Genomic DNA, 15436 nt, shown 5'->3' with positions numbered 1-15436 from the left:
AGTAAAGAATGAAGCAACATTGTGTTCCCTTCATTTTATAGTGAATGCACTATGGCTTACTGGACATAGCTTAGAATACACCCTTATAGCCCACCGTAACGGGCTACACTGGCCATTAAAGGCCCCCTCCCGCTTTCGGCTCGGGCCTTTAACAAGGGAGAGGGACTTTAATGCCGGTACAGCCGAGCTACGGAGGGCTGTAAGGCTATTAGAACATTCCGCCATTAGAATAAATAAAAAAAAAGGCCTCACGGAGCCGCAGGAGACTGAAATCCCCTCTGGATCCGTGAGGCCTTTATTCACACCAACAGCTGTGAAAGACAAAATTGGAATGTTGTAGGCTCTGGGCATGTACCGGCCATTAGAAGCCTGGAGCACTCCACTGTTTTCAATGGAGCCCCCAACATTCCAATGTTCTAATTAAAATTAGTTGGTTTGTAATAGACAACGCTGCTACAACCAGTCGTGGGAAATCACCTCACATAGGTGAAGGGCACTCTTTAAACAATATCTTTAGGCTTTGGTCATAGAGGGACATGCTTCAAAAAAGAATCAATACCTTGGCCTCTTCAAATCCCCACTGCCCAAACTCAAATTTGTATCCCTTTCATTTTTAGGTTGCACGTGCAAGTGCTTTGATGTGTAGTACTCTATCTGTGGGCTTTTAACCACGCCCATCACTATCACATGTTTATGGGCTTGCCTTTGTTATCATTGGTAAATGCTTTACGTTTGTCCCTCCTTGGGGCAGTTCTGTTACCGTCTTGACCATCAACCCTGTTACATGGATAACTGCACGCTTGCCAATACGTTTCACTGCGAGCAAACGTCTTTTTCCTTCGCGCTCCTGGCAGCTGTGGCACTTTGAATCGGCTTGCTTATGTCAACTGTTTTACTTTTCATTTTCAATTTATGTGACAAGAAAAGTCCAGTTAGGAATTTACAACACTAACAGCTCTAGCAAACGCGAGACCCACTGCACCACAAATGCTTGTTAATACTGAATCAAGCCTGCTGTGAAATGTGGGTCAAACACAAACTAATTACGCAGCTTCTGTTGGTACACAGTAAAAGGATTCTTATCTGCAGCCTTATCTCCCCTGTCTACCCCAACACCACATCATTAGGATCAACACTGCCACCAATGTCAAGTCCACATGCTCTCCCCACACGTCCTACCACCCTCCGGGCAACAACTACACATGCATCGAACAGATCATGGAGATCATCTCCTCCAGTAATGAACAGTGTTTTAACAACCAGATTTTTCGTATCAACATACACTGAAAGAACACCAGCGATCCTCTTGTGTACAGTTTTAAATCCTTCCTCTAAGACCTCAACCAAGCCTGTAACAGTCCCACCCATAACAAAGGGGCCATCTTAGATCTAATCATTGAAAAGAAAGAAAAAAAAACGCCTTTCAAATTGAATCCATACTTCCCCGTGACTGCACCGACCACCACAGCATCACTTTCTTGAACTCTGAAAAAGCAGTTATCTCTAAGGGTCAACATATCAAAACTAAACAATGGGTCAGACACACCCGGAACACCAACCCAAACACTCGGTCAGCTATTAGTCACTGCAACCTGCTCTCCAATCGACCCCCCTCCCCAAACACATAACAATGCCCATGACCTCACTGAACACTATTTCAACTGAATGACAAAAATGATTGATACTAATGCCCCCAAAAATCTAAAGAGTCTCGCTCAAAAGATCCAACTCCTGGTTCAGCTATAACCTCAGCGTAGATAGCAGAGGCCTCTGACTCACTGAAAGAACATGGAGATACACCCCATCCCTGCCTAACCTCAAACCGCTAAGAAAAGGATGGAGCTCCTACAACAAGCACATTCAAAACGCAAAAGCAGCATCCTTTCTAAATCAACTTGATACGGCAATTAAATCGACCAAAAAAACCTTTGAAATTGTCAAAAAAAACAAACGTATCGGAAAAGTAACACCCCATCTTCTGACGTCAAAACCATACCTAACGGCAAAACGTTTGCCGCCTCCTGTGCCAAGAAACCATGCTAATCAACACCGAGATCCTTAATGCTTTGAAACTCTTCCTGTTACATCCTCCCTTCACCCCACTCATGTTCATGAAGTAGGCCCCATTAACCTCTCCCTAGAAACTTAAAAACAATGGCGTATGGTCTAGTGTCAAAATCTTTGATGAAAGTAACATCTCAAAACTCCTAACTTATCTGAAATACTCCAACCACTTCACCGATCCCCATGCCCCCCCAAATTCAATTAGTCCAGACACCTCCTACTCCCCTCATGGACCAGGATTATCAATGCTTCACTTACACAAGCCTCCAAACCCGATTGCCTAAAAAAGGGAACAGGTTAATCCTTTATAAAAAATTTAAAAAAATGGCGCCGATCAGTCTGATCCCAGCAACTACAAATACTGCCCTATCTCCAACATCCCAACTTTAGCCAAACTCCTAAAAGAAATGAGTGTACATACAGCTTCATACTCACATTGAGCATTTCCACCTCCTGGACCAACGCCAATCCAGTTTCAGACCTGGTCATTATCAACAACACTCTATGCACTAGATCAGTATGAATCTTACTTACTAGTCCCACTGGAACTATCAGCTGCATTCAATACTGTGAATAATGAAACACTTTCGAACTTATTAGAACACAGGATGGGTCTTTCCGGTATCGTACTCAAATGGTTCTCATCTTTCCTTCACAACAGATCTCAACAGGTCCTTATTCATCACACACTTTCTGATCAGTCACTAATTACACTAGGCATCCCCCTAGGGTCCACTCTCTCCCCAGACTGTTCAACCTATAAATGGAGCCCTTGACCTCCTATCACACGTATGCAGATGATACCCAACTCTACATGAAAAATTCCACACAAACGAAATGAGCACCTTTATTAACACCTTGACAAAAACGCAACATTTGCTGACTCAACCACCTTAAACTCAATGCCCTCAAAACAGAATTCCTACTGGTCTCACCATAGACTGGCTTCCATATCTCACTGCCTGGATCTGTAACCCTCACATCAATGACTCTGCTAAATCCCAGGGAATAATCTTGGATAACACCCTCTCCATGCAAAAACACATCAGTGCCGCCACCAGAGGAGCTAACAATCAACTATATGCTTTAAGTAAACTAAAACCTTTCCTTCCTGTGGCAGATGTCAAAACAGTGGTTCGTAGGCCTCCCTGAAAGCAAACTTGCAGTGCTGAAGGCCTCCTTGAATGCAGTAGCAAGGCTCATCACTAGCTCCAAAAAAAGAGATCATATATCCCCCTGACCTCCATTCTCTGAAATGGTTCCCTTGTGAGACCAGGATCCATCTCAAAATTGCCTGCATGACCCATAAAGCACTGCATCACAACAGCCCTTTTACCTAGCACATAAACTGACCCTATCTGGCGGAAATAGAACTTCCAGAAGCACAAGTTCCTTACTACTAAAGCCACAAAAATGTAATTAAGAGAAAACCTACAATCAATTCTTCTCCGTAATTGTCTCTAAAATTCAGAACTCTTTTCCACCGGAGACCAGGTGCCCCTTCTCCTCATTCATCACAAAAGAAGTAAAACTTCTACTAGCCAACAGATTTCTCTCATATTAAGGCCACAGCTCACTCTCCTCAATCGTGACGCCTACCTGCCTGTGTGAGGCCCCATCTATTCACACCTGACCACATCTCCAAGATCTGTGCTGTCTGTCCATTGTCCAACCTTCCACACACCACCACGACTCCTATCGGACTCTATCTCTCCTATGACTATATGTGCCTGTCATTGTTCTTTATATTTTGACTTTGTTATTCGTTAATGTAACTTTTGCCACATGACCGTACGACACTTTTATGTACATAGCATACTGTTTGTGGTAGAACATCATTATTATTGTAAAGTGCTCTGTCACCTGAAAGGGTCTTTTTCGCGCTATATAAAACTCTTTAAAACAAAAAAAATAATAATAATAATATAAATCCATTACTGCAAATGCTTCTGTTATTTTTTATTATTATGCTCCCCACACTCTCCAACAGCGCAAGGGAGGGATGGGATGGCAGTAGTAGATGGGGGCACTAGTATCATGGGGTTGTGTGGAGGGATGAAAACACCACATGAGTTTTTAACAAAAACTTACTAAGAATCAAGCTTACCTGGAGATATGTCCTAAAGATGTGCTTTGCAGACCTTGTGATCAGTTCACTTACTCCTATTTTCTGTGGCAAGAAGAAAAGAAGTACCAACAATCTGTCATATAATTGTATAAAAAGAGAAAACAGTTGATTAAAACAGACTGTGTCCTTTACAGATATGCGCACTACAACTTACATAGACATGATCCAGCTGGGTGCGGGCTGGCATCTTGGAGATGAAGCTAAGCACTTTGCCAAGGTATCTCATGTTGATTCCTCTTTGGTGCATTGCTTCGGCTAAGGTGGCTCCATCCATAGGGAGGACAGTGTGATCAAGGCAATCCTTCACCTGCAAGAGCATTTTGTATGTGATGTTTAACATTTCTGATATAAAACACAAACAAAGCAAAATATAATTGTTGGCATGTTCAAATGACTACAACAAAGAACAACTCTGTATAACATGCCATAGTCATGCACCTTATAAGAGGTACGAAAACAACACTATTCCTTAGTAGTGGAGTGATCGTTTTTGGGATGCTGCCTTCTATGGAGAATGCTCTTTTGCTGCCCCCTTGCTGCATATCAAAGGCGCTGAATCATCAGATTCATAGGAGGTATGTGTTTAAAACACAATCCAGGTGAAGCCATGTTTATTAAACAATGCTTTTGCCAGGCAAACTGTGTCCTGTATACATTTAGGGAAGCTCTAAGATGACTTACAGTTCAAAGTGTTTGCCAAATCACACAACCTTTTAGTGAACAATAACCAATCTTGTAGGAAACGAAGAAAATTCCTACGGGACCTGGTTAAATTTTTAGAGAAACTGCAGCATTAAAAAAGACAGTGCTTCTCTATAACATTCTCAAATGTGTTTAAAAACAAGATAAGTGCGAAGACCATAAGCAGACTGGTTGAACCACTGTGCAGACTCCTGAATTGGGACTCTGTTAGCAAAGGAGACCTTAGAACAAGGTGAGAGAGCAGTAAGATATCTGCAGTTAGATATAGTATCCACCAAATAGAGTCTTGCAGACGGTAAGTAACTTATTCTTCTGAAAGGTACGTCTACCATAGATGCCTCACCTTGTGAATAGATACGAAAGGAGTACCTCCCCACACCCCAAGTTGGTGGTCCTGTCAAACTGTTCAGTTCAAAAACTGCACAGGACCAAACGGGGAAAAATGCCCACCCTGATGGACCCGACTGCTTGGTGAACTTGTGCACTGATGCCCGTGTAGCAGTCTGCCATATATCAGGATAGGCCCGAAGTATCCAGCACAGTGGAAGTAGTTTCAGCTCTGGTGGAACGAGCCCCTCAGACCATCTGGATGCTTCTTCAGCAAGGCATGGCATACCCAGGCCACTGGAACTATTCAACTGAGTGGCTTTGGCAATTTTTGCATAATTATACATTTGCCTCATTTGTCACATAATCCATCAACTGCTACATAATCTGCAGATTTTAAAAAGGTTCAAAGGTCACTGAAAAAGCAGCAACAAGAGTTGTGCAGTGGAAAGCCCTTTGCAAAGGTTGGCTGATCGCCTTTCTGTAGCCTATTTCTATATTTGGGTGTTAAACTGGTAGTACTGAAGTGCAACTAATGTCCAGCCGGTGTTGACAAATTTCAAAATTACAATATAATGAGGCAATAGTATCACAAAATGTGCTGCATAATTGGCCTTTTCTTGGTGCATAATTTACTCACACCCTGCTGTATAATTTGTTCCTCCCCTGCTGCATATTTCCAGTGGTCCTGGGAATCTCCCAATACAGAGGAGCTATTCATCATAAGATGGTCCGCTTCTTCACCACCTAGACCTTCTTTGCCCCAAAGAACTCCACTCAGCGGTCTCTAGGGTTCCAAACGATGGAGCCACTCCTCTTATGAGGGATGGGGAGGAGATAGGAAGGTTGGAAGAGTAAGGGCTTGTCTGACATAAAAGGTGTCACTACTGGCAGGAACACAGCTTGCATTTCTAACACAAGTTTGTCCAGACAAAAAGGTGGCATAAGGCATGTGGACCTAGAAGGTTTGAAGATCATTCACATGCCATGCTGATGTTAGTGCACTCAGAAATACTGGTTTTAAGATCACGAAGAACATCGGACAACCGTGCACTAGGTCTAAAGGGTCAAAACATGAGGAAAGTGAAAACCAAATTTAGGTCACTGCAAGGCCCTGTTGTGCCAAAGACAAAAACAAACAACAAAACATCGGCCAGTTTGGCCTGCAATGGGTCTCTTTGGAGGGTCCAGCACCAATTCATGAAGTTATCCCAGCACTTAGCAGCCACTGATTTCGTGAAAGGTCACTTGGCTGGCAGGATTACATCAATTACTTTGTAAGGGAGATCAACTGTTACCACTCAATATCCACACATGTAGGGGCAGATTGTGCAAGCCCAGGTGCAAGACCCTGCAATGCTACTGCAACGGAAGATCCTCCTAAAGCCTCAGCCTGATCGGAGTACAGATGCTCCAGCCCAAAAGTTCTAGGTACCAAACTCTCTTGGCCCAATCAGGAGCCACTAAGGTGACTTGGGCCTAGAGGTTCCTGATCTTCTACAAAGCTCGGACAGGAGCGGTAGCAGGAGGAAGGCATACACTAGTCCTATGCCTCACTATGCGCAGTGAGTATCCAGGCCAAGAGACCGCCTTCTTCGGAAATCCCACGCATAAAAGTGTTCTCAGCACTAGTGAATAGACTGAGCCAGGGTTCTACCCATTACTGGAAGAGACCCTGTCCCACCTCCGTGTGTAACTGCCTTTCATGATCCGCCTGATGTTGGCAGCTGAGTTAATCCGCACTGACATTTAAAGATCCTGCCAGGTGCCGAGCTATAAAAATAAAAATAGTGTGATGACTACCAGTTTCAAAGGCGCAGAGCCTCCTGGCACATGACCCAAGGCCCCACCCTGTCCTACTTGTTGCTGTACCAAAGGGCGGTGGTGTTGTCTGTGAGAAGCTGCATCAGCCTTTCTTTGATGGTTGGCAGGAATGCTCTGAAAGCCAATCGAAACACCTGCAACTCCAGCAAAATGATGCAGAGATGAGTCTTTGCCAGAGAGCAAAGTCCTCTGATTGCCACCTCTCCCAGATGAACTGCCTAATGTAATAGCAACATGTCAGTCATCACCACAGTTAGACCTGAAAGCAAAGGGTGATCTCCCTGCTAACATTTTTACCTGACTCTCCCTATTTTCTGACCTCGTTTTTGCCGGTTTTAAATTCTGCACATTTCCATTGCTAAGCAGTGCTAGAGTGCTTGTGTCCTTTCTCCTAAATTATGGTAACATTGGCCTAACCCCAATTGGCATATGTGATTTACTTATAAAACCCTTTGCCACGCCTTAAACTCCCCTTTTATTTTACATAAGTCACCTCCCAAGTTAGGCCCTAGGTATCCCATAAGGCACGGTGCATGTAAGTAAAAGGCTGGGCATATACTTTTAGGTTTTACATGTCCTGGTAGTGAAAAGCTCCCAAATTCATTTTTCACTACTGTGAGGCCTACCCCTCTTATAGGTTAACATTGGAAATTCCTTATTACACCTTTAAGCTGTAATTTCTGATTGAGACGGAGTAGTTATGGCATGTTTCATATCAATGGAATGGTGATGATAAATCCTGGAAAAGCAGGATTTAACATTACTATTTTAGAAATGCCACTTTCAGAAAATTGATATTTCTCTGCTCTTATAGCTCTGTGTGACTGCAGCTTGTCTTCAACACACATCTGGAGTGGGAGTGGGTGACAGCCACACTTTGTTCATTCCCTCGAGATAGCCACAAACACAGGAAGGTTAGGTGTGTCTGAGCACTCATCTGCATTCTGATGACTCTTCCTAGGCAGGAAGGGAGGGGAGGGCTAACACACCTGAATAGGTAGTGCCTGTTCCCACACAAAGGGCTGATTACCCCCAATAGTCTGGAGCCCGGGTGGGAAGAAAGGACAGTGTTCTGGCTTCTCGTGCAAAGAAATGCACATATAACTCGCTGTGGCGATCGTAACTGACTCTGCCTTCCCTGTCGACGCTTCACTACCGCATTGTTGCTGCTGTGTGGATCGAGGACACTGCGTCAATGGTTTCTTCAGCACGGACCCAGAACTGATGCATCAACATTGTTGCGCTGATCGGAACCAACGCATCTCAAGGGCCAACGTACTCTTACTCAGTGAGCCCTGCATGGGTCTTGCAGCCTGCCTGCACTCTATCGCAGTCAGCCTGAACTTCTGGCTTTGACCCGGTCTAGTATTACCAGATAGCTCTGGTTGGCCTGGTTGGCACTTTCGGCTTCTAGGAACAACAGTTTCATTTATCCTTTAAAAATTCATATCTCAAATTCTACTTAATGGATTTTTGTCGTTTTGGTCTTGTTTGGTTCATAAAAAATACTTTATTTTTTCTAACCTAGTATGGAGTGTTTTTGTGGTGTCTTCACTAGGTTGGTGCCTGTATGTTGCACATTTGTATTGTGTTGTGTTGCACAAGGTATTTACCTTACACATTGCCTTTTAAGTTAAGCCTGACTGCTCTGTGCCAAGCTACCAGAGAGTGAGCAAAGGATATTTTAGTGTGTGTTGTGAATTACCATGACTAGGATTGTGGCCACTACATGGACAGGGTGCCTCCCTCTATCAAGTAGAGACCCCATTCTCCAACAACCATCAACTCTGGGTGTGGTAGTGAGAGGGGACTGTGGGTGGTCCAATTGGGGTCAAGCAGCCACCACAGCATATCTTTTGCAGCCTCCTTTAAAACCTGGATGGAATCTGACAGGGTCCCCTGATGCTTGTAACACCGAAACTTTAGACCCCATTGCATGGCATTGTATGGGCTACCTGGCATGGTCTGCGAGAAGGAAGCATGAGGCCAACAGGCCAAAAAGCCCCAGAGCAATGCTCCTGGAGATCCAGGACAGAGGTTAAAACACTGAGATCAGAGCTCAAATAATCAGGACTCACTGGTCCGGAGGAAAGGCCCGATAGTGCACTGTATGCAACATGGCCAAGTGCATTGAATCCGGGATGGCTCAAAATACAGGAAGCCTCTACAAAATCATCTGGTGTCTGAGTAGGTAATCCCTAATGTGGTCCACCAGGTTGTAGCAGTAGACAACAATGAGTGTAAATGTCTGGTAGCTCAGGATTCGTTTGAATGGGGGAGGGGATGGGTCTCAGGTTCCTTGAGGGTAGCTGTGAGCCCATCCATGCCTGTTGACTATCTGCTAGGGGACGACCTGGAGCATACTGCCTGGAAGGAGGTGGCGATCAGGTCGTAAATGGAAATGTTAGGATTATCAGAATGGGAGTGCATGACCACACAGTCCATGGCCACCAGAGAGTGATCAGAAGGACCTGGAGCCTGAAGCAGTGGCCCAGGTGCCTGCCAGGAGGAGAAGGGGCAGGAAACCCGCTCCTCAGATTCCCATGGTCCGGGGTGAGGCTGAACCTGAGGAGGACACCCCAGAATCTACAGGAGAAGTGGCCGAACTGGGTGACCTATCTGAGCTGACCCACTGAAAGTGGGAGAGGAGTTCTTCTCTGCACAGAATACGTGCCCCACTCTTGAAGCTCTTGGGAAACAGGCTGAGGCCCAGGCAGCTGGTGACGCCTTAGGATCTCACCTGATTTACTGGGAGAATGCTCTCCAGTATAGAGAGCCTAAGGGTGCTGAGCCTGGGGCAGCCCTTGTGCTGGTGGTACCCCAGTGTTTCAGAGCCTTCCTACTGGGTCTGGCTCATGATGTGTCACTGGAAGGTCATTTGAGGGCAGGGCAAGACCTTTGGTAGGCTTGTCACCCACTTTTATTGGCCCCAAATGAGGAAAAACTCAGATGCGTTCTGAAGGACCCGTCAAACTTGCCAGGTGAGTGGCAAATCTGGGAAGAGGTGCAAGGCTCCTCTTAACCATTTCCTGTCATGAGCTCCCATTTTGTACGAGTGGGCAGTGACATTGTGGGGCCTCTGATCCCAAGACAGCCAAGGGCAATAGGTTGATCCTGGTCTTAATGGACCATGCCACCAAGTATCCGGAAGCTATTCTGTCGGACAGTGACTGCGCCCACCGTGGCCAGGGAATTTATGGCGATCTTTACCTGTGTAGGTTTCCCCAATGGAGTTGGTATCTGACCAGTGTACCAATTTCATGATGTTGTACATGAAACGCATGTGTAAGGTGTGTGATGTTACCTACAAGTTTACCACTCATTACAACCCCAAAAGCAAGGGTTTGGCTGAGAGGTGGAACCGTACCCTGAAATGCATGATTACCGGTCTCTCAGAACCCATGATGTGTATTGTTATCATGCCTGTTTGCCTACAGGAAGGTACCGCAGAAGGGGAATGGCTTTAGCTCTTTTGAGCTTCTGTATGGGCACCTTGTGACAGGATCACTCCGTCTGGTGAAAGAGGGATGGGAGCAAGCTCCTAAGAAGCCACCCGAGGATGCATTCAGTTACAAGCTGGCCTACAGGAACCAGACAGTGCGATTCCCTAATCTCACCCAGGAGAATCTAGAAGCTAGCCAGGAGGACATGGAACGCTGGTATGACCAAAATATCACTCTGGTTAAGTTTCAGCCTGGCCAGAAAGTGTGGGTGATGGCCCTGGTAGAGCCAGGTGCTCAACAAGACCGTTGGTCTGGGACATTTGAGGTAAAGAAGCGCAAGAGTAATGTCACCTACCTTGTGGACATGCAGATTCCTAGGAACCCTTTGAGAGTCATGCACATGAACCAGCTCAAGCAGCACTTTGAGAGGTCCGAGTTGACCATGCTCTTGGTCAGGGATGAAGGGATGGAAGAGGAGAGTGAACCTCTCCCTGACTTCCTATCTTCCAAAGAGCAGGATGGGTCAGTGGAGGGTGTGAATCTCTCCCCTACTCTGACCCTAGAACAGCAGAGGGAATGTCACCAATTACTGAGGCAGGTCGCCTCCATGTTCTTGCTCATTCCTGGAGTCACCCAATGGTGTACCCACAACACTGACACAGGGGACAGCCTGCCTGTTAAGAACAAGTCTTACAGGGTGACTGATGGAGTGAGGAACAGCATCAAAGAGGAAGTCTCTAAGATGTTAAGTTATGGGTGATTGAGCACTACAACAGTCCTTGGTCCAGCCCAATGGTTTTGGTCCCCAAGGCTGCTCCATCCGGTGTCACACCTGAAATGAGGTTCTGTGATGACTACTGTGAGCTCAATGCCATCACCAAGACTGAAGCGCACCCCACCCCTGAGCTGATAAGTTCACTTACTGGTTGGAAACTGTCAAGTTCCTCAGCATGTTTGATCTAACATATGGGTAGTGGCAGATTGCTTTGACCGAGGGGACAAAAGAGATAAGCATTCTCAAGGCATTATCAGTTCTGTGTTGTGCCTGTTGGGTTGAAAAACGCTGCTGCCACATGCCAAATTCTGGTCAACCAGGTCCTGACTGGGTTGGAGAACTTCAGTGCCACCTACCTAAATGACATTGCTGTCTTCAGCTCTATCTGGAAGGACCACTTGCACCACTTCCAGGAAGTGTTGAGGGATCGGCAGAGTGCAGGTCTTACTAGCAAGGCCAGACAGTGCCAAATAGGACAGGGGTATGTGGGGTACTTAGGACACAAAGTAGGGATCGCCAGAGATTCGTCAAGGGTATGGCACCACTGTTGCCCTTGACAGAGCTAACTTTCAGGAAGCAGTCCCGTCAGGTGATCTGGACAGAGGCATGCCAGACTGCTGTTGACACCCTGAAGGAGGCCATGTGCACTGCACCCATCTCAAGGGTCCTGACATTTCCAATGAATTTGTGGGGAAGACAGATGCCTCAGAGCATGGTGTAGGAGCTGTGCTTTCACAGCTAAACGAAGAGGACTTAGATAAACCTGTAGCGTTCATTAGTAGGAGGTCACTCCCCAGGGAACAGAGGTGGAGTGCAATAGAAAGGGAAGCTTTTGCCCGGGTATGGGCACTGAAGAAGCTAAGACCCTACTTGTTTGTAACTAACTTCCGGGTTCAGACAGACCACAGGCCTTTCAGATGGCTAATGTAGATGAGGGGTGAGAATCCTAAACTGTTGAGGTGGTTCATCTCCCTAGAGGGAATGGCCTTTATGGTGGAACACTGCCCTGGAACAGAACACAGCAATGCTGATGGTCTGTCCAGGTTCTTCCGCCTTAGTGATGAGAACTCCCAAGAAGTTGAGAAATTCTCCCGACTTTCAGCTGGGGGGGGGGAGGGGGGGGGGGGGGGGGGCGGACACACGTGTTTGACCTGTCAGCTCTTGCTGAGGTTTCCCCTGTCTTTTTGCTTCTGACCTCCTGTTTTTGATCCTATGCTGAATTTCGTTTTTGCTGGCTTTAGGACTCTGTGCACTTTACCACTGCTGACCACTGCTGACCAGTGCTAAAGTGCAAGTGCACTCTGTCTGCATTGTATTAATGATTAGTTTATCCATGATTGGCATATATGATTTACTAGTAAGTCCCTAGTACAGTGCACCATGTGTGCTCAGGACCTGTAAATCAAATGCTACTAGTGGGCCTGCAGCACTGATTGTGCCACCCACATGAGTAGCCCTGTAAACAAACATGTGTAAGACCTGCCACTGCAGTGTCTGTGTGGGCAGTTTTAAACTGCCATTTCGACCCGGTAAGTGCACCCACTTGCCAGGCCCTAACCTTTTCTTTTACTATATGTAAGTCGCCCCTAAGTTAGGTCCAACGGCAGCCCCATGGGCAGGGTGCAGTGTATTTAAAAGGTAGGACATGTACTGGTGTGTTGTACATATCCTGATTGTGAAATACTGCTGAATTCAGTTTTTACTATTCAAGGCCTATCTCTCCCCCATAGGGTAACATGGGGATTGCCTTGAAATATCTTTTATGTGTAATTTCCAATTAGGGGACAATAGAGATATGTAGTCTGAGGTTTTTGAACTCACAATTAAAAAATAAATCTTATGGTGAAGTTGGTTTTTGAACTGCAGGTTTGAAAATGCCACTTTTAGACAGTGGACAATTGCTTGCTTAGCCATTCTGTGTCCCTGCCTGTCTGTGGAATACAATTCTCGGTCATTCACTCTAGACGGACACACAAAGGTAGCTGAGGTGTGCCAGGCTGACAGGTCTTCCTGAGCTAGAATGGGGGAAGGAGCTGACACCTGCATCTGAATAGGGCTGTGCCTGTCCTCACACAAAGCAGTCTCTAACCCCATAGTGTGTGTCTGGGGCAATGGCAGGGAAAGGCAGGGCCTTGTGCACTACAATGACTATTCTTTGAAGTTTGCCTACTTCACAGACAGAAATGGGTATAAGTACTGGACCTCTAACCCCACATAGTTAGAACACTTCTGGACTGAGGACATTCTGCCAGGAAAAAGAGATGGATCCTGTAGGAGGGACTGCCAATCTGACTATTGCTCTGCTGCTTCTGTCCTGGGAGTGAAAGGGCTGGACTTTGCTTTCTACATCCTGCTTTCCAAGGTTCTCAAGGGCTTGAACTGAGCATGTCTCCCGTTAAGAAGTCTCTGGGCCATCAAATACTTCACTTGCCAGCGCCTGGACTCTCTTACTGAAAGTCCTGACTTCCAAGTGGTGCCAAATCCAGTTCCTGGGCCCTTGGCAGTGAGCTCTGGTGCAACTAAGAACATTGACGCCAGAGCCACTTCGGAACCAGCACCACTTTCCGACTCCACGCAGCCACCTGCATTGGAGCTGTGGTCCCTGCTGAGTGCAACGACTGTGACCTGCAACACAGGCCCAACGCCGCACCTCCAAAGTCCTGACACAGCCTGAGTCCTGTGTCACCGACATCCATGACACCAGACTCTGCATCCTGACCTGCTGGACTCATCAACCCCACTGGGTCATAAGAAACTGACACCTTGCTACCAACGCTGCATCACCTCCCCTGCAACCGGAAGAAACTGAAGACTCCCCTCCCCCATCTAGCAGTAAGGAACCAATGCCTCAATTCCCCGGTAGAAGTAAGGACCCAATGCTGTACCGGCTCCAGCGACACATCACCTTCCTGACTGTGTGCAACGTCTTTGTTTCCTTATTGTTTTCCAAGGTACTGTAGCTGGGGTCTGTGCAACTCCGTAACCAGCCCGCACTCCCTTGCGAGTGGCGTCGGACTGTGAGGAACGACTCTGTCAAGACGCCGTGATAGCTCCAGTTGGAGCAATTGTGTTTAAATGCTTCACTAAGATTTAATCTTTGAAAATTCCTATCTCTACTTGTGTATGTTGGATTTTTGTCGTTTTGGTATGGTTTTACTCAGATAAATATTGTCCATTATTCTAAATGATGTGGAGATAGTGTTACAGGAATGTGGGGGTGTACAAATACTTTTCACATTGTCTCTAAGATAAGCAAGACTGATCGTGCCAAGCTACCAAAGGAGTGAGCAGGGATTATCTTCATTGCGTGACTCCCTGACCCTGACTAGAGTGAGGGTCTCTAATTAGACAGGGTGCAAACCACTGTCAACTAGAGACCCTATTTATTTTTTAGAGTTCTAAAGGTTTTGAGGATTTTAGGTACAGGTAGGTAAACAGAAAGGTGAGCTAGAGGTCATATGACAGCATGATACATCACAGCATTAGAACAGGTAAACTACGTAGCATCAGGAATAGTATATCAGTAACGATAACATTTGTAATTTTAGTCATACATGCTTAATGTCGATGAAGAAAGTAAAATGTGAAGGCAACATTAAATATAAACAAAACAATGTATTCAGATAGTATTAACTGAGATCCGTGTCACTCGACAGTGTTACAGCAAGTGTTGTGACAGTAGTCCCGGGGATGGATTTGAAGTATGTTACTATTACTGTTCCCGCGGCTCTGGGTGTGAGCTGTAGATTGTACATGCGGTGTGAGAGGTCGTTGCAGTATAGGGATCAAATATAACAAAGGGTGAGGGGATGGAAGGATATCTGGTGGGGGTGGGAAAAGTCATGCACTAGAAAAAGAGGACATTGCTGTGATTTTAGACTCAGTGAATTAGTTATGTGGGTGGAATGTTAAGGAGCAGTGGGTTTCCTATTATGTGGGATGATTGCAGGTGTAAAGGTCTAGGGTATTCCAAATCACTGTGAAACTATTGGATGGCCTTTAGTGAGGGACTAAGTGACGTGTGCTTCTCAGGTAGGTGACCCAGGCTCACTAGGTATGGAATGAGACATTAATATTTGCTTTCTAGTCGATCAAGATCACTTGGATTGCAATGGTGAGCAGGAGGTCGAGTAGTGAGCGGTCTAAGGTAGAGAAGTTGATAAGAGGATTTGC

At 45.9% G+C, this 15436-nt stretch overlaps 1 protein-coding gene across 4 annotated transcripts in view; it reads right to left on the bottom strand.

Annotated features, from left to right (window-relative positions):
• CLUH (clustered mitochondria homolog) overlaps positions 1-15436 on the bottom strand; it is a 231278-nt gene that overhangs the window by 86703 nt on the left and 129139 nt on the right. For all 4 annotated transcript variants that reach the window (XM_069227015.1, XM_069227016.1, XM_069227014.1 and 1 more), the window contains exons 14-15: positions 4347-4499; positions 4172-4234 (exon numbers count right to left, since the gene is read on the bottom strand). In XM_069227015.1, coding sequence (XP_069083116.1) covers positions 4172-4234; positions 4347-4499 — 216 coding nt within the window. The remainder of the gene's footprint in view (positions 1-4171; positions 4235-4346; positions 4500-15436) is intronic.

Source organism: Pleurodeles waltl, chromosome 3_2, assembly GCF_031143425.1.
Source record: "Pleurodeles waltl isolate 20211129_DDA chromosome 3_2, aPleWal1.hap1.20221129, whole genome shotgun sequence".
In the NCBI taxonomy this organism is placed as follows: domain Eukaryota; kingdom Metazoa; phylum Chordata; class Amphibia; order Caudata; family Salamandridae; genus Pleurodeles; species Pleurodeles waltl.
This window is presented reverse-complemented; position numbering and strand designations above follow the sequence as displayed.